Source organism: Lactuca saligna, chromosome 8 (assembly GCF_052625555.1).
Source record: "Lactuca saligna cultivar CGN05327 chromosome 8, ASM5262555v1, whole genome shotgun sequence".
Classification (NCBI taxonomy): Eukaryota; Viridiplantae; Streptophyta; class Magnoliopsida; order Asterales; family Asteraceae; genus Lactuca; species Lactuca saligna.
The window spans coordinates 23,184,132-23,202,822 of record NC_136424.1 but is presented as its reverse complement, the minus strand read 5'-3'; the positions used below and the strand labels follow the sequence as shown (position 1 = coordinate 23,202,822).

At 34.9% G+C, this 18,691-nt stretch overlaps 2 protein-coding genes across 2 annotated transcripts; both read right to left on the bottom strand.

The window, feature by feature from the left end:
* Window positions 1–8,574: 8,574 nt before the first annotated feature.
* On the bottom strand, window positions 8,575–12,881 carry LOC145009031 (glucosamine inositolphosphorylceramide transferase 1-like). Its single transcript, XM_078967682.1, has 4 exons — window positions 12,251–12,881; window positions 11,545–11,667; window positions 10,685–10,852; window positions 8,575–10,606 (listed from the first exon to the last, which is right to left on the bottom strand). The coding sequence occupies exons 1-4, from the start codon at window positions 12,536–12,538 to the stop codon at window positions 9,020–9,022; spliced, it is 2,166 nt and encodes a 721-aa protein (XP_078823808.1). The 5' UTR covers window positions 12,539–12,881; the 3' UTR covers window positions 8,575–9,019.
* A 5,084-nt stretch (window positions 12,882–17,965) lies between these two features.
* Window positions 17,966–18,529, bottom strand: LOC145009473 (uncharacterized). Its single transcript, XM_078968163.1, has one exon. It carries the CDS (start codon window positions 18,527–18,529, stop codon window positions 17,966–17,968), a length of 564 nt encoding a protein of 187 aa, XP_078824289.1.
* Window positions 18,530–18,691: the final 162 nt, after the last annotated feature.

Genomic DNA, 18,691 nt, shown 5'->3' with positions numbered 1-18,691 from the left:
TCGACTGCGTGGATTTAATATAAGGTTCTTAGTTACCGCGAAGGTAACGCGAGTCAACAAATAGGGCAATGTTCTATGGGTTCAGACTTATTGATAAGGGTTTTTTTAAACATTCAAAAGAAATTCATTCCAAAGTTGTTATTACCGCCCACACATCGTTTCAGTACATTATTTTTTTTTCTACATCCAGGGTCTCAGATCATGGTGTTATGTATCCCCAAGTTATGGTAGTTGATTCTACACTTCCAATAACGATCCGACCGCTTCAAACTCTCATTTTCCACCTTCGCAGAGCTATCAAATGTAAAGAGTATCCTCATCTCGTATTTTTTTTAAATGCAAATGCAAACATGAAAATAAGATAATATGTTTGTGTTTTTTTTAAAGGGAAAGCTAAAGGAAAATATTTTTGAGTTTGTGAGTTTTTTCTTTTTTTTTTCTCGTTTTTTTTTTTTTTTTTTTTTTTTTTTTTTTTAATATAAAAAACGAACTAAGACAAAAACAAAAATGAGAAATCTTTTTGGATTTTTTAAATTTTTTTGATTTTTTTGTTGTTTTTTTAAAAGAAAACTAAGGCAACATAAATAAAAATTTTGTACAAAAAGATTACAAAGCTCATCCTCAAGCTTAAAATAAAACATTGTCCTCAATGCTTGGGAATGAGAAGGAAATGTCTACTAAGGAGGATGTGGAGGTGGGAGTCGACAGAGCACCTCCTGCTGGAACAAGTCGAAAGTGGTCTAAAATTTTCAAAAATTGGTATTCATGTGGCCCATATCGATGTGAATGTCAGTGATATCCTGACGGATGCCTGAAATATCCTCACACATGTCGGTAATATCGTGTCGAATCTCAAGATATTGCTGGTAAGTGATAGGGGAGGTAAGGTCAAAATGAGGTGGTGGGTGGGGGTGGATGGGGGCATCCTGAAAGTCGGTCTGAAAGTCATCCTGCGTAGGGTTAAGCTACTGATAATAATCATCATGAATGAAATGAAGAGGATCATCATGTTAATAGTCGGGATGAATAGTAGACGACGAGGGGGCGTCAGGATGTCGTGAATATGAAGGGCAGATTGAATGATGAAGTCGGGCGCACGACTGCAGCAAAGCTGGTACAAGAATGATGGGTTTTGAGCATAACTACAAATCCTATGTGTTCATGTAACCCTATTGCATTGGATCTAGGTTTTTCACTAGCTGGACATACAAACTTGAATACCAAAGCAAAACCCTAGAAACTAGTATATAATTTGAAAATTAATCAAAATAGGGTTTAGATGGTTACCTTACATGTTATGTAGTAATAACAAGAACACATTTGAATATCTTTGACTCTTGAAAGCAAGTGCCTCAAATTTGACACCTCTAATGGCTTACAAACACTCTTTGCAAGAGGATGAGAGGAGAGAGGGGGGATTACTCTTAGAAATTCGACTCTCCTAGGTTTATAAGCACATGGGAGCCGAAAATCCAAGGGGTTAGATCCCTTTTTATACATGAGGTGACTTAGTCCCAAAGCTAGGGTTTGCAGCTGGAAACTCTAATTCCATTGTTAAGGCCTAAGCAGCCATGGACTCCTCATTAGAAGTCATTGGACAAAAACTTATAGGGTCACCCTATAATTTTCATCCACTCCTATCCAAGGAGTCCAAGAGCCCAATTTCACAACTATCAATGATTTGCAAAATAACCCGTGTACTTTTAATTAATTCCTTTAATCCTAAAATTAATTCCAAATTAATGTTTGATTAAATATTAATTAAACAACATGATTTCGAATTAATATATTATTTTCATAACATATTAATAAATCATTTATGTGAATTTATTATTCCAAACAATAAATTCAACTTCTCTCCAAAAGTCATCATGTCAAGTTGCAAGAGTGAAGGTAACCTAAAAGGACTTATGCTTATATCAATTCAAGTATACACCAATTATAGTTATGAGCTTAGACACCTGATCCAACAGTCTCCCACTTGGATAAGTCTAAAACTATAATTGCAAGTACAACTTCAAAACTAACCAACACATTGTAGTTTTCAAAAATCATTGTCGAACTCTGACTTAGTCAGATATGTGTCCTTAGATAAGTGATCAAATATTCATCCGTTCTACAAGGTATCGTATGGACAAGAGACATGGACTATAATCATTCTCTTTGTCCAAGATTTGTTAATTTCCTGATTTTCGATTTATGATGACTGATAACAGACTACTAATTGAACACATCAATTCAGTCATGACTTGGCCAAGCGCTTTAGATGTCATCATCAAATCATCAAGGGGCCCACATATATCGTTTTCCCCATTTAGGATAAAAGGAATGGATAAACTTTGACTCATATGCTTGTACTATTCACTCATCAAATCACGCACAACAATACTTTTTATAACATCAAGTTACTGATGTGTTTACGTATTATCAGTACACAACTGACTCATAAACAACAACTCATATGTCTCCGTTTCAAGAACATAAGATATTATCGTCTCAAAATTACTCATGATAAAATCCAAGTAGTAATTCTCTGATCTTAGGTTAATCCAATACTTAAATCTCTATTTCAAAAGTACTCATGAATACTACATCAAACCATTGCTATGTCTAACCCTTTAGACAATCTACAGTCTGATTCATGACAGTCTTAATTCTTTACTTACTTCCAAAAGTATGATCGACTGTGGATGTTTTGAATAATCCAATTATTAGGGAAGTAAAACATGCGAATTTAAACACAATAATAACCTAATTAACTATGGTCTCAAAACTATTAAATAGCTTGATTCTCTTCAAGAATGCTTGAATATTCTTTCCTTGGAGCTTAGAGTCACAAATGTCACTCCTCTAATGGCTTACAAACACCAAAAGCAAGAGGATGATATTGGAGAGAGGGAAGGAGCACCAAAAATGTCCAAGAACCCTTAGGGATTACTTCTACACCTTTTTGGGGCCTTAGGGGTTCCTTATATAGTGAGGCTATTAGGGTTTTGAACTAGGAAACCCTAATCTGAATGCTTAGGCCCTAAGCAGCCTATGAACTCCCTCCTTAGAATCCTTGGACAAATTCTAACAGGTTTCCCCATAGATTTCGTCCACTCCAACTTCTATGGAGTCCATTAGCCCAATATTCAACTATCACACAATTGACAACTCTAGTCCCCTTTATTTAATTAATGTCTTTTAGCCACGAAATTAATTCTTAATTAATTTCTATCTAATATTAATTAAACAATATCATTTCTACTTTAATATATTATTCATATAATATATTAATAAACCATAATAACCTCTCTCTCTCTCTCTCTCTCTCTCTCTCTCCGATAGGACCATGCACAACCGGGTCAAGTACATACCAAATATAGTTACAGGCTTAGACATTAATCCAACAGTCTCCCACTTGGATAAGTCTAGTAACTATAATGAAAGTACAATCCGATTAGCAATCGTAGCTCTCAAAGATGCTGTCGAACTCTGATCTTATCAACAACCTGTCCTTTAGATAAGGGATCATATATTCCTCCATTCTAGATATCATATAGACTAAGACATGGATTTAAATCATTCTCTCTGTCTGAAGGGGGCAAAGAATCGAATACAAAGTAATCCCACGGAGAGAAAGGTTTTCTTTAGTAGGAATACTTCGTAACTGTAATCTCCAAATAAAGATATTCACCTTGATAGGCACCTAATTATTCCAACGAGTTTTAGGACCCCCCGAATATAACATATGACTATCCAAAAAAGCTCTGAGAGAAGAAACAATGAAGGAATCAAAAGCATCAATATTCCACCCCAAACGATTCGAGATGGAATGAAGAAGAACATCCTACATTAAGGAAGCAAAAGCAGTCCATTGAGTCTCCTCAATACCCCCTCTAGGAGTCCGCCTGAGAAAAGAAGAATCCCATCCAAGAAGCATTCTATCACGGACCGAAAGAGATTTATGAAGATAGAGAGCATAAATCCTATGAAAAGAAGTAGCCAGGGGGTATGTCCCTTCCACACATCATGCCAGAAAGAATTCATATTCCCATCACCAACCCTAATAGGAAAAAAAAATGCCTGAGATCAAGACCACGATTATTAAGTTGGACCAGCATCCGAATAACACCATTCTAAGGACCAATCAATCCTCTTCTATGAGAGATGGAGAAAGAGAGAGAGAGAAAGGGAGAGAGAGATAGATAGATAGATAGATAGATAGATAAAGAGAGAGAGAGAGAGAGAGAGAGAGAGAGAGAGAGAGAGAGATCTACAACCACCATCAGAACCATAAAGAGCTTAGACAATTTTAACCTAGATCAAATCCGGATTATGAAAGAATCTCCAACGCCATCTGTAGAGTAAAGCCCGATTGAAGGAAAACAAACTGCCAATACTAATCCCCTCGTCCTTTTTTTAAGCTAAGACTCTATCCCAGCCAACCCAGTGCATGCATCTCTTGTCTAAGTCAGCACCCCAAAAGAACCTGGCCCGAAGAGACTCCAAGGTGTTAACAATAGAAATCGGAACCATGAAGATAGACATCAAGTAACTACCGAGGCTTCCAAGAACCGATTTGATCAAAGAGAGACGGCCTCCAGACTAAAGGCATTTCGCTTTCCAACCCGAGAGTTTTGAGCGAAAACGATCAACAATAGAAGACCAAGCATAAATCTGAGACATATTCTGACCAACAGGGACTCCGAGATGAATAAAAGGACAAGACGCAGGAACACACCCGAGCTGCCACCTCAACTTGAGCAAAAGGAACCTCCATTCCAATCAATTTGCTTTTTTGTAAATTGATTTTGAGACCCGTAGCTAAGTAATAACACCGTAGGGTACGAATAATATGAGAAACATTTTTTGGGTCCCATTTTGACATCAAGACAACGTCATCAGCATAAAACAAGTGTGAGATGTCAATTCCACTAATAGAAATGCCTCGAAACACGTTTGTGGAATGAACTTTAAGTAAAGCTACATGGAGATCTTCCATCACCAGAATAAACAAAAAAGGGGACAAGGGGTCACCTTGTCTCAGGCCATGTTGGATTTGAAATTCATCAGTAGGGGACCCATTAACTAGAAGAGAAGCCCTAGCAGATCGAAGAAGCTCCATAGTCCAATCACACCACAACTTACCAAAGCCTATAATCTGCATAATCTCCAAAAGATACTCCCACGAGATAGAATCAAAAGCCCTCTCAAAATCCACTTTAAAAATCACAAGAGGATGATTCGAAGACTTACTCCAAGCAACCACCTCATTAAGAAGAAAAGAACCATCCAAGATTTGTCTACCTTTAACAAAGGTAGACTGCTCTAGACTAACAATAGAACCAATAACCTCCACCAACCTATTAGCTAATAATTTACCAATAATTTTGTATCAGCAACCTATTAGACTAATAGGTCTACAATCTTGAATATTCTTAGGGTCTCAAACTTTAGGGATAACCGTAAAGAAAGAAGCATTGCAACCTTTTGGAACCGAGCAGTGACTATGAAAATGTTGAATGAAAGCCACCAAATCATCAGAAATAAGATCCCAAAATCTTTTCAAGAAACCAAAAGAGAAACCATCTGGCCCAGGAGCCCGATCTGAACCACAATACCAAACAACCCTTTTTATATCATCACGAAAGAAAAGAGCTTGAAGAAAAAGAACTCGATCTTCCGTGAGAGTATGAAACAGATTAGGATTAGTAGAAGGGTGTCTTCCTTTATTTCTCTAGAAAAGATTTTTGTAATAATTTTGGAATTCCTTCTTAACCCTCCAAAGATCATCCATCCAAAACACCATCAATCATGATACCTCTTATAGCAAGATGACGCCTCTTCCGATTAATAATACCATGGAAAAAACTAGAGTTCTCATCCCCTTCAATAGTCGACTGAATTTTCGCTTTATGCACTGACGCTGCTCTAGAATGTTGATCCAAGTCCACCAATTCTTTAATAGTTGAAACTCTTTGTTCATGAAGATCAGCACTACCCCCGTCAAGCATAAGAGAATCACCAATCTCTTCAACTTTATCCTGAAGAATTTTCCTTTTAATAATCAAACGATCTCGAGCACTAGAGTTCCATAATCTTAAGTTAGATTTAAGAAGTTGAAGCTTCTTCCTAAAAACAACCCAAGGATTATCAATCATATTCCCAACAATAATGGAGTTCCAAGAATTATGAACCACTTCATCAAAACCTTCCAACTCGAACCAAGAATGAAAAATACGGAAAGGAGACGGACCATAATCCACACGATGCTCTGATAAAACAATAGGGCGATGGTCTAGGATATTTTTGTCCAAAACCAAACCTGTAAGATGAGGGAAACGCAACAAAAGACCTTCGGTGACCAACAAAGATCAACTTTAGAAAACTTGAATCCCCATCTAGCATTCCAAGTATAGTGAGGTCCACCCATAGGAATATCAACTAACTCAGCATGATCAATAAATTGATTAAAAGTTCTAGCGGGGATATGTTGGAACTGAGAACCAAATCTCTCAGACTCATCTTTGACTTCGTTGAAATCTCCCATGACCACACATTCTCCCGAGAAAGAAGCAATCAAGGTAGAAATTTCATCCCAAAGTTGTCTTTTACAATCGTCTCTCTGGAGAGCATAGACGGAAATCAGCAAGACATCCATTCTAGAGATAGCCCAAATCCCCTCCACCGCCACATACCAATTAGAGATTATTACTTTATTATGAATAAAGATATTTGGGTCCCAAATAACCAAAATACCTCCCGAAGCACCGTGAGAAGGAGAATAGGCATGAGAAAACGCAAGGTTACCCCATAAAGAACGAACAAGAAAAATGTCAATTAGCTTCTTTTTTGTTTCTTAAATAGCCAAAAAGTTAACTTTAAATTTAACACAAAGATTTTATCCACACCTGTTTCTCTAAAGAACCCGCTCCTTGAATATTGATAGATAAACAATTCATATCTAAATTTCTATAAATTGCTCCTCTTGAATAGTATTTTTAACTTGTTCAGAACAACCATTCATATTAAGACCAATAATCCCTCCCATAGCAATTGTTTTTTTGGATTCAACCACATTTGAGTCAGTGTTGAATGAGCCTTTCTGAGAATACATCTTTTTCTCCATAAATCAAATTTGAGAAACCAGATGGATGAGAAAGAGAATCATCAGTAGATTGAATGCCCGACATACGAATGTATCCACTTGAAAAGCCAACCAGTGCAGGTTTATTAGAAGCGTCTGTCCCAACTGGAAATGGCCATGAATCAGCAGCATGTGTTGAAGAGTTCTCGGAAGTCACAGCAAGGGCTGCTGTTGTGATAGGTGAAGTGGTAGGGGCTATAAATACAATTAATAGTGGATTAAAACATTGCCCTCATAATTGCCTAATTATAAGTTGTAAACTTCTAATTATATTTTTGGGTTTGGTAATCCCCGATAGAGTGACATTTTTTTTTTTACCTAGTTGCACAAATTTTTTTACGTTGTTGCACAATTTTTTTTACATAATGGCACAACTGGTAAAAATTAGAAAAATCGAAAATTTTCCACTAAGTATGGGGAAAGTACCTCACTGAAACTGCCCCTAGACGTCTCCTAATTTGGGTTTAAATATGTCATGAGTAACCTTTAGGTGTAGGTGATTAAGAGGAAATAGAGGATGACTACGGATTAATCAGAAAGGAATAATGTCTAGGAATTTAATGACAAATGGACGATATGGTGTATGAATAGTAGACGTAATGTGAATTATTTACAAGTTTACCCTTGGTAAGTAATTATACATGTATTAGAATATAAGAATCAAATCTTAAAACTTAAACTACGATAGATATGTGGATTTAGATAACAATTTGATTCGAATTATAATCTGAATCCAAATCAATATCTAGACCAAATCATCATGATCTTCTCTATTTCCCTCAATATGAAATAGAAATTTAATTTTAGCAACACGTTTTTACTTTATGCTTTTTTTCACGGACTTTCTTTCTTCTTTATCCTTCATCAACGTTTTCCAATCCTGCTGTCAAACTTCCTTTCCTTCATTCACACAGGTAAGCACCAACTGTCTACTATTGTATTCATACAAATTTATTTTTAAAACACTATAAAATTAAAATTGTAAATAACCGTATTAGAAAAATATAAAAATTTGAATCAAGGCAGACACAAAAGAGGTATCCCTATTTTGGAGGGAAAAAGATAAGTTGAAGTTTGCAATGAAAGATAGGCATTTGGGTTTTGATGTAAAGAACGAAGGTAACATTTGTGTTTTAGGTTTTGATATAAAACTATGTTTCTTGTGTTATTTATGTAAACTGTATCATGCAAAAAACTGTAAAATGTAAAAGAACCATAAAGATTGTGTTGCATGTGATACGAGTAAAATTGATTGGATACGGACAAAATGTGATCGTATTTGTATCTACATTTTCTTGTTTAATGTGGATAAAAATATAGTTTTCTTTATTGCAACTTTGCTTTTATGCTTTTACAAAACAACGCAACAATCCTAGATACATTTTATTCACTACAAAATAGAACAACAAATAAACGTTTTATGGCTACAAAATAGAACAGAAGGATAAAATGATCATTCTTAACATTCAATATTGTCAGATATATAATTAAACAATACAGTTTTAATCGGACATATGCAATCAAAACTAACTTTACCTGACTCAATTAGATGAGACTCGGTCAACGACTATCAAATAGTCCCTTAAGATACTTATAACATTGATTAAAGATACCTTCTACAACATGCAATTAATCATGTTCATTTCATTTTCATACTATTTCAATTTTCCTCAGCCATATTAAGATATAACAACAGAATAAATCACCATATCAATTGTCCCTGTACACAAGACTTCACCAAGTAACTAGAAACAAAATTCTATGGCTTATTCAAGTAATCATTCTCTTTTATTGTCTACCATAATTACCCTTTGTATACAAAAATATACTCCAAAATTTTTGCATAATTGACAACAATCCTTCTCCGGAATTCAACATTACATAAATCTATCGATCCCAACCGTCCTTCCTCCTCCGGAATCCAACTTTCCATTCCGTTATCCCCCCATACAACTCCGTAAATTTCTCCAAACACCTACCCCTCACCCGATAATGCGCTTGTGTATTCCCACTAATCGCAACCCCGGAAAACTTGGACGTATCAATCGCCCAAGCCGGTTTTATATATTCCACCGAATGCCCCCCAGGGGTAGAATTGGAATATAAAAAATTCATCAAAACATCCTCACAATTAAAAACCTCATCCACCATTTTCCTTCCCAATTCCGCTTCCTCACTCCAATACCTCTCAAACGCGAATTCCCGGTCAACAAACGCCGCCCCGGTCAAAACCATATTATACCCGTCATGTTTCCGGGCATGTTTCTCGGGTCGGTACTTTAACGGTGACGGCCCGGTGACTAACCGTGGGTAAAACCCGACTAACCGGGTCGGGTTTTCCCGCCAGACTTTAAACCCGCGTTCAAGATCATCACAATTCATCATGATGTCATCGTCCAGTTCGAGAACCGCTTTGGTTTTGATAAACGGGTCGACCCGGAACCGGTTGTTCAACGAGTTTTTCTCCTCGACCCGGATCCGAACCGGAACCGCAGATTCCAATTCCAATGGGTTTGGCGGTTTCCCTTTGTTCCAAACCACCAAAATTTCGCGAACCGATGCGCATTTGGAATAATGATTTACATACATTTTCAAATTCCACATTCGGGCATCATATGTCATTGCTAATAAAGTGAATTGTGAAAAATGGTTGTTAACCGGATACGGTTTTTCCGACCCGTTTCCCCCATACATGTACCCGAATCCAATACATGCTATCACGATTGATAATATTAAAAGAACCGTTAAAATAAACTTACCCATGTAAGTATTAGGGTTAATTGTTTGATGCAACCGGAGTCTCAATTTCAATCTCTCCCAATTTAAAATGGAATCGTTTCTTTTCTTCATATGTGTGAGTGGAATGAAGCACTTGATAAACCCTAGCAACCAACAGGTTAAAAGAACGATTGAACCAGAGGTGATAATCAAACCACACCCAACCACGTGTCTACTTGTCACATCCCCAAAGTGGGTCCGATCCCCATCTGCAACCGCGACCCATTCCCCGGTTCTCAATCGTTGGAAATCCAAGTGGTGAGATCGGGCCCCATTCCATGCGTTTATACCTTTTGTTGACTTTTCAAGTTTGAAGTCGACTTCCGATTCTATGTAATGGTGAGTTGTAAGATGTTCGATCTTGAACACACGGATGTTTTCACTGTGACCTAATCGGTAAAGATTCCCGTTGTAAATGAAGGGTCGGCCTCCGTTTCGTGGTCCGGAAAACGGGTTTTTCATGTGTGGGGTCCACGGCCCAAACGGGGTTTTACTATACCAGATTTCAAGGTCACCGAAGGTCAACCGGGTTTGGTAAGAACCGAAAATCCAATACATATTTTCGTGGTATATGATGACGGAATTGACCAAAGGGCGTTGTAAAATGATCTTTTCGAGTTTCCATTTGAAAGGAAACTCGATTGATTTGTAAAGACGAATGTCACGGGTTCCACTTCCTTGAGGCATCATGTATATCTACAAGGGAATGTAAAAGATGATGAAATATGGATGATGAAATAAAGAAATTGGGGGTTTAGAAGTATAGAGTTTTACTTGATGATTGTAGTTGAATACATATGGATGCGAAAGATGCCAATCTTCATCCAAAACTACTCCTAGTTGTTCCCAATTTACTCCATTATCATTGCTTCTTGCAACCCCAATATCTCCTTGCATTGTTATCACATTCTTGGTTTCAAAGAATATGTAAAGAAAATCATCCTGTGTCATAATAAGTGTTGTTAGGATAAACGATGCTTAAAAATATGGGAAATGGAAGGAAATATCAGATAAGGGCAAGTTTATGAAAACTAAGGACTTAAAAGACAAAAGATTCATTCTTATGTCGTTCTTTATTTAATCGTTCTTTAAAAGAAACATCTTAGTTGAATAAATGAGGGCAAATTTGAAAGAAGTCGAGATTTAATAGGACAAATCTACTTTTGGTAACGATCATTCTACATTCACTAGCAATCAACCTTGATTGGAAAAGACTAATAAACCCTTTAAAAAAAGGGTACTTTTAAGCAATTATAACTCTCATTATTTCCTAAAAAAACGGAACAAACTATATATAGACAATAAGGGAGTAGACAACTAACTCAAATAAGCTCCTAGACATGATAATTTGAGATCACGATAGGAGCCCACTTCCTCTTTTCCTTTTCAAAAAGAGCAAAATTATACCACGTAATATAACAAACCATTAAAGAAAGTGAATCTTTAACCAGCTCTGGATCCAAGATTCTTGATTAAAAACAATTAAATTTAGCCATCAAATTTCATAAAAGTGACACATGCTTTAAGAAAAGATTGGTGGAAGCCTAATCCTTGGTTAAAAAACAGAATATAAGATCAAAATTCATTTCATATGATCATGAAATTGGAAAAAGAAAATACAATAAAGAAATTACCTTAGCATAAAGAAAAGGGTTAGCGACATAATTACTTGGGAACCCAGAATTAGTAACAGAAGCACAAGTCAAAATTGGGTTCGCTACAGGCCATGCTGCGCTTTTGTTGTCCCAAATATTCATCTGCAATCCATTCAAACAAAGATGAAAGACCCACTTCATATATTAAAACCCCACAAAAAAAGTCTAATCTTTATTTAATTTAATTAAAGAATTCAAATCGAGAATCTTAGAATAGTAATACCCACTTGAGATATCACAAAATCCAGCAAAAAAGACAACTTCTTTGATTAGTTTGACTCCCAAATCAGATATATCATAATATATCCATCATATATCTATAACCCACAAAAAGCCTAATGTTTTTCAAATTAATCAAAGAAGTTAAATAAAAAAAAGTCATAGAAGAGTAACACTCGCATCATAATAGTATATACCAAAAAAGTCAAGCAAAAAACACAATTTCTTTAATTATGTTGATTCCCCAATTAAAAAGTTCATAATAGTCCCACACAATAGTCCATTCATATATAAGACCTTAGAAAAAGATCATGAGCTTTTGGAATAATGTAAGGATTTCAGATAATAAACCATAACAAAGTTTGATTCCGAAAAAAATAAACAAAATCATCAATTTTTGGGAGTAATGTAAATCCCTAAATAAGGAAGATGCATAAGAAGGTAGACGATGGAGTTGAGAGCTTACATCTTCGATGGGTTTAAGAGAAAAAGGGGAATCACCATAGAAAGCTCCGATTGCCCATGAACCATCGTTATCCTCTTGACAACCGAGTGAATTATTATAATTCAAATTAGGGTTGTTGAACAAATAAAAGATGTAGAAAACCCCAACCGAACTACACAACAGAAACGAAACAAACAGGTAGTGCACAGTCGGTGAATGACCACCGCCATTGTCGTGCACACGCCACCGGGACCCGTGGGTTTTATCTGACGCTCCGCCGGTAATGCCCACAAACGGACTCGAACCCATGTCGCCGGGAACAGTAAACTGCAACGGCGGTGATTTAAATCTATCAATAATCCACCGATAAACAGATCATCTCATACACAAATCTCCAGATTATTGAATATCAAAAGGGTTTTCAAATTACACAAAGCATTCGCTCCAAATATCGATATGCGATGGAGATTATATCAAGAATTCTGAGTGGGTGGTGCTTGTTTCTCTATCTAAAATTCCCAAAATGGTGGTGAAAGAAAAGGTGGCAGACACCTATGCGGTGGTGTGTGTTGGGATAGCGTGACGTGCGTGTTTATATATATAAAGAGATAAAGAGATTAAAGATAAACCGGATGATGTGTATGTGTAATTTGGGAATTGTTTATAGTTATAAATTTCATGTAGATCACCAATAAAGGTAGATATATGTTTAATGTCGACAATCCGAAACAAGAATGATGCCTAATGATATTAAAGACTCGAGATGTGTTGTAATTTTCAATTTGCCGCTTACACTACAAAGAGTTTTCTTGACGTGTGAGTTGTAAGTTATAGTTCACGTTTTCCGTATTTTCAATTCTTTTATTGCATTTAATAAAAAGGTAAAGGAATTAAGTTGTTTAAATCTTGTATAACGATTTCGATTCTTGTATGTGATAATTGAAAGCTGTTTGTTCTATCTTTTGTCCCTAAAAAGTGAGGGGCTCTTTTATCTTTTTTCCATAAAAAGTTAGCTACTATTTAGTCAACAACTATTAAAAAAAATAATAATAATAATAAAATAAAATAAAATAAAAAATAAACAAAGTTTTAAAGACCAATATAATAGCAAGAATCGAAATATGAAAAGCACTTAAAAGTTTCTATAATTTACATAAATTGTTTCCAATCATCAACATGATTTTACATGAAATGTTTCCAATCATCAACATGATTTAAATCAACTATAAAACATCAAAATTAGAGGATTTTGTGGTTATAAATATCATCAAAGAGCATACTTCAAAGATATTGACACCATTCATAAGAAAATAAGAGCATCCACATCTTTGGTGGTGCTTGCAAGCTTTTCAAATGCCATGTGATATTGATTGTGATTATTTATCAAAAGAAATCAAGACACACGAAATCACAACATCATCAGTTCTTTTTATTAAGAACCAGAAGGTTTTCACCAAACTTACATATAAAACCTCACTACAATATTCTCTCTTCTCTCTACAAAGAATCCTCACTACAACCTCTCACCTAATCTACACTCTGTTACACGAGATTAGAAAGAACAATAAATTCTAAGAACAAAACCTAGAGAGAAAACGAAATGAAGAAGACGAAGAAGTAAATTTGATCTGTATATTTTCAATGTTACACACACACACAGAGAAATATATACCCTAGACTAGTCAACCGGGTCACCAACGGATCAAATACAACCCGCGTGTCTTACACTTCAACCAAACCACATCTTCAATCCAATATTCCTGCAAATATACACAATATACCCTTCTATACAAAAAATATAACAAAATATTAAAGGATACATAAAAGGATATAAATGAATTATAAGTTTGTATTATAATATCTTGATAATTCAACACCCCTCCTCAAACTTATAATTCAACTTAATCAACACCGATCCTGAAAAGGATCAACCATACCTAAACCCTTGCAAATCCATTCATGTTGTCCAGCTCCCAATTGTTTAGTAAAAACATCTGCTAGATTATACTCTGAACTTACTTTATGAACTTCAACAACTCCTTTTGAAACTCTATCTCTTATAAAATGAGTATCAATATCAAAATGTTTAGTTTTCTCATGAAAGACTGGGTTATGAACCAGTTTTATTGCTGACTCATTATCACAAAAGATAGAAACAGGAGTTAAATCTTTCAAACCAACATCAAACAACAATTTTAAAATCCACATTATTTCACATGAAATAACACCAAGTGCCCTGTATTCTGATTCTGTAGAGGACCTAGAAACTGTATCCTGTTTCTTACTTTTCCAAGACACAATAGTATTACCAAGAAAAATAACATATCCTGTTACTGATTTTCTGGTCATCAAACACTTAGCCCAATCAGCATCAACAAAGCCTTTTAAAACCAGCTTACTTTTAGTAATAGAAAAACCCCTTCCAGGATTTAATTTCAAATATCTAAGTAACCTAACAGCAACATTAAAATGAGATTTTCTCGGAGAATGCATAAATTGACTCAATACTTGAACAGCATATGAAATATCTGGTCGAGTAATAGTCAAATAAATGAGCTTTCCAACTAACCTTTGGAAAAGAACAACATTATGAACAAGTGAATCATTAACATCAACACCTTCTTTCCTAACTACCACATTACAATCAAGAGGAGTTTTAACGGGTTTACAACCTAACATTCCAAATTCATGCAACAGTTCCATACAATATTTTCTCTGACACAGACAAATACCTTCATGTATATCTATAACTTCAATACCCAAAAAAAACTTTAATTTCCCCAAATCTTTAATTAAAAACTTGGATTTCAAAAACTCTTTAACTTTCTTAATTTCGATATCACAATTCCCACTCAAAATTATATCATCAACATATACAAGTAATATAACAATATTACCATCCGAGCTCTTAACAAACAGTGAAAAATCATTTACACTTTGAACAAAACCAAAATCAAGTAAAAAACCACACAACTTTTCATTCCATTTTCTAGGAGCTTGCTTCAGCCCGTATAAAGATTTCAATAGCTTACAAACTTTATTATTATCTTTGTTATTATATCCAGGAGGTAAAGACATATAAACATCTTCTTCCAACTCACCATACAGAAAAGCATTATTAACATCCAATTGAAACAAATTCCAATTAGAATTAACTGCAAGTGAAATAACCAATCTAATAGAAACCATTTTTGCAACAGGTGAAAAAGTTTCATCAAAATCTATACCTTCCCTCTGATTATACCCCTTAGCTACAAGCCTTGCTTTAAATCTTTCTATTTCACCATTTGACTTGTACTTTATTTTATATACCCATTTACAACCAATGGGTTTCCTGTCAGGGGGTAAATCACAAATCTCCCATGTATTATTTCTATATAATGCTTCAATTTCCTCATTCATAGCATTTATCCAATTAGGATCCAATGATGCTTGGTAATAAGTTTGTGGTTCAACTGATTTATTTAAATTTGTAGCAAAACATTTATTGTCAAAACTAAGAAAAGAATAATTAACAGATCGTTCAATTCCAAATTTATATTTTCCTTCTACAATAAAATCATTAAATTTTTGAGGAAATTTAGACTCACGACTAGATTTTCTAAAAACAAGTTGTTGAGAATCAGCATGACTTTCCTCAGAATTATTAGTGGAGACTGATGCAACAACCTCAGGTTGCGAAACAGAAGTATCACCACCACTTATACCTTCCTGATTAGGTATTGTTGCATCAAAAAAAGAGTTACCATCAACAACAAAATCAGTTGCACTAGATGGTTGATTAACAACTGAGTCACCATCCTGATTATTACTCTCAGACTCTCTACTATTTTGATCCTCATTAATATTTTCAGAGACCACAGATTCATCATAGGAAAATGGATCCCAAGAACCCTTAGCATGTGGAAAAGTAGACTCAGAAAATTCAAAAGACTTAGATGCCAACTTAAACGGAAACACAGTTTCATAAAATTTCACATCCCTGGAAAAGAAACAATAACCACTGTCAAGACTAAACAACTTATAACCTTTTTTAGCACTTGAATATCCAATCAAAACACACTTCTCAGATCTTTCAGAAAATTTATCAGTATTGTTCAACTTTGTAGCAAAAACTAAGCACCCAAAAACACGAATATTATCATAAATTGGAACACGATTATAAACCAACTCAAAAGGTGTTTTTCCATTTAAAACAGAGGATGGAGTTCTATTTATTAAAAAAACTGCAGTCAGAATAGAATCTCCCCAGAATTTTTTAGGCAAACCAGATTGAAACAACAAGGACCTAGCAACATTTAATAAATGTCTATGTTTTCGTTCAACCACTCCATTTTGTTGTGGAGTATGAACACATGACGTTTGATGAATAACTCCTTTAGTTTTAAGAAAACTTGTCATTTTTATATTAACAAATTCTGTTCCATTATCAGATCTAATAATCTTTAAATTGACATTAAACTGATTTTCTAACAACATAACAAATTCATGAAAACAGGTAAACACTTCATCTTTAGACTTCATCAAATAAACCCATGTTGCTATAGTATAATCATCTACAATAGTAAGAAAAAATCTAAAACCACCAATGGATGTAACTCTATAAGGACCCCAAACATCTAAATGAACAAGTTCCCCAAGACTAACTGACTTGTGCTCACTCAAAGGAAACGGCTCTCTAGTTTGTTTGGCCTTATGACAAACATCACAAGGCATAACTGGATTATTTTCAAAATTCAAAAAAGGTTTTAAACAATCAAGTGCCTTATCAGCTGGATGTCCCATTCTATTATGCCAGGTCAACTTTGAAACAAAACATTTATGATTATTAAACACTGAGTTTGACCTACCCAGCAACTGATTTTCCAAATAATAAAGACCTCCAAACTCTTTACCAGTCTTCATAGTCTTCATTGACAGTGAATCCTGAATAAAGCAATTATTTTCATCAAAAATAACTTTACATTTATTCTCTTTACAAATCTTATGAACTGACAAAAGACTAACATGAAATTCTGGAATAACAAAAACATCAGATAGACCAATAGAATTTGACAGATTAATATTCCCAATCTTATCTATTTTAGCAGTTGAACCATTTGGATGATCAACTCTTAAATTAAGTTTGGAAACATCAACCAAATCAGAAAGATGTGATTCAGAAGCAGTCATATGCTGGCTTGCTCCTGAATCAATAATCCACTTCTCTTTATCAAAGAAAACATTATTACAAAACATACCTGCCATATTAGCATTAACAGGTACTCCTTCAGATAATTCCTTTTCATGAAGAAGAGACATTAACTTTGTATATTGATCATTTGTTAGAAAATGATGATCAGACTTATCAGAAGAAACAGCAGACACATTAGCACTATCACTGATGTGAGAGGACACAGTAGACATAGTAGAAGATTTATTAAACTCTGATTTGGGTTTAAAATCCTTAGGATACCCAATAAGCTTATAGCACTTTTCAATAGTGTGTCCTTTAATCCCACAATTCTTACAGATTAAATTCTGATTTCTTCCTTTAAATTTTTTATTATCAGAAAATTTACCAGCAAAAGCAGAAGAGTGTTGAATTTTATTAGACAAAACTGACAAATTTCCATGTTTCTGATTAGACTCTTCTCTAGAAATAATAGAAAAAGCAGTTCTTACATCAGGCAATGGTTCCATTATTAGAATATGACTTTTAACCTGGTTATATGAGTCATCAAGACCGCTAAGAAACTACATAAGCTTCATTAGTTTAGAGTGATTTTTAGAACTAGTAGCTGCTTCACAAGTGCAATCAGGACACTTTGTTAAGCTATCAAACTCTTTCCATAGACCATCCAACTTATTAAAATAATCAGACACTGACAGAGTACCTTGTGTGAGACTATTAATTTGTTGGTGAACATTGAAAACAACTGACCCATCAGCCTTATAATAGGTTTCACAAAGTTCATTCCATATATCCAAAGCAAACTCAGAACAGGCATGTCCAATATAGATAGATTCAGAAAGAGAGTTAAGAATCCATGAACAAACTATAGCATTAACCCTGTCCCACTTAAGAGATTTAGTGGTATCTGTTTTATCCTTTAATTCAGTTCCTTCAATAAACCCCTGTTTATTTCTGGCTTTAAGAGCCCTAATCATGGAACTTTTCCAAACACGAAAATTTTCAGTACCAAGAAGTTTGAAGCTTATAATAGTTGTTACCGAATGATCAGAAGGATGCAAATAAAGAGGATCATCAAAATCTATAGCCTCTACTTTGGTAGAAGACTCAGGTGATGTATCAGCCATGATTATAAAAAAACAATTAAGATTCCAGACCAGCAAGAACAAGAATTTGAGAAAAAAGTGTGCGATACTTACAAAGATCCTCTATAAAGTGCTCAGCAAGCAACAATGTAGTTCCGATGAATCTCTATTACAGATTCACCGCTGAACAACAACTTGGGCATT

Coding starts and splice junctions, on each gene's coding strand:
- LOC145009473 (XM_078968163.1), bottom strand. CDS start 18,529: ATGGCTGATACATCACCTGAGTCTTCTACCAAAGTAGAGGCTATAGAT.
- LOC145009031 (XM_078967682.1), bottom strand. CDS start 12,538: ATGGGTTCGAGTCCGTTTGTGGGCATTACCGGCGGAGCGTCAGATAAA. Junction 11,668..12,250: donor CTCTTAAACCCATCGAAGAT/GTAAGCTCTCAA, acceptor AATGGATTGCAG/ATGAATATTTGGGACAACAA. Junction 10,853..11,544: donor ACCCTTTTCTTTATGCTAAG/GTAATTTCTTTA, acceptor ATTATGACACAG/GATGATTTTCTTTACATATT.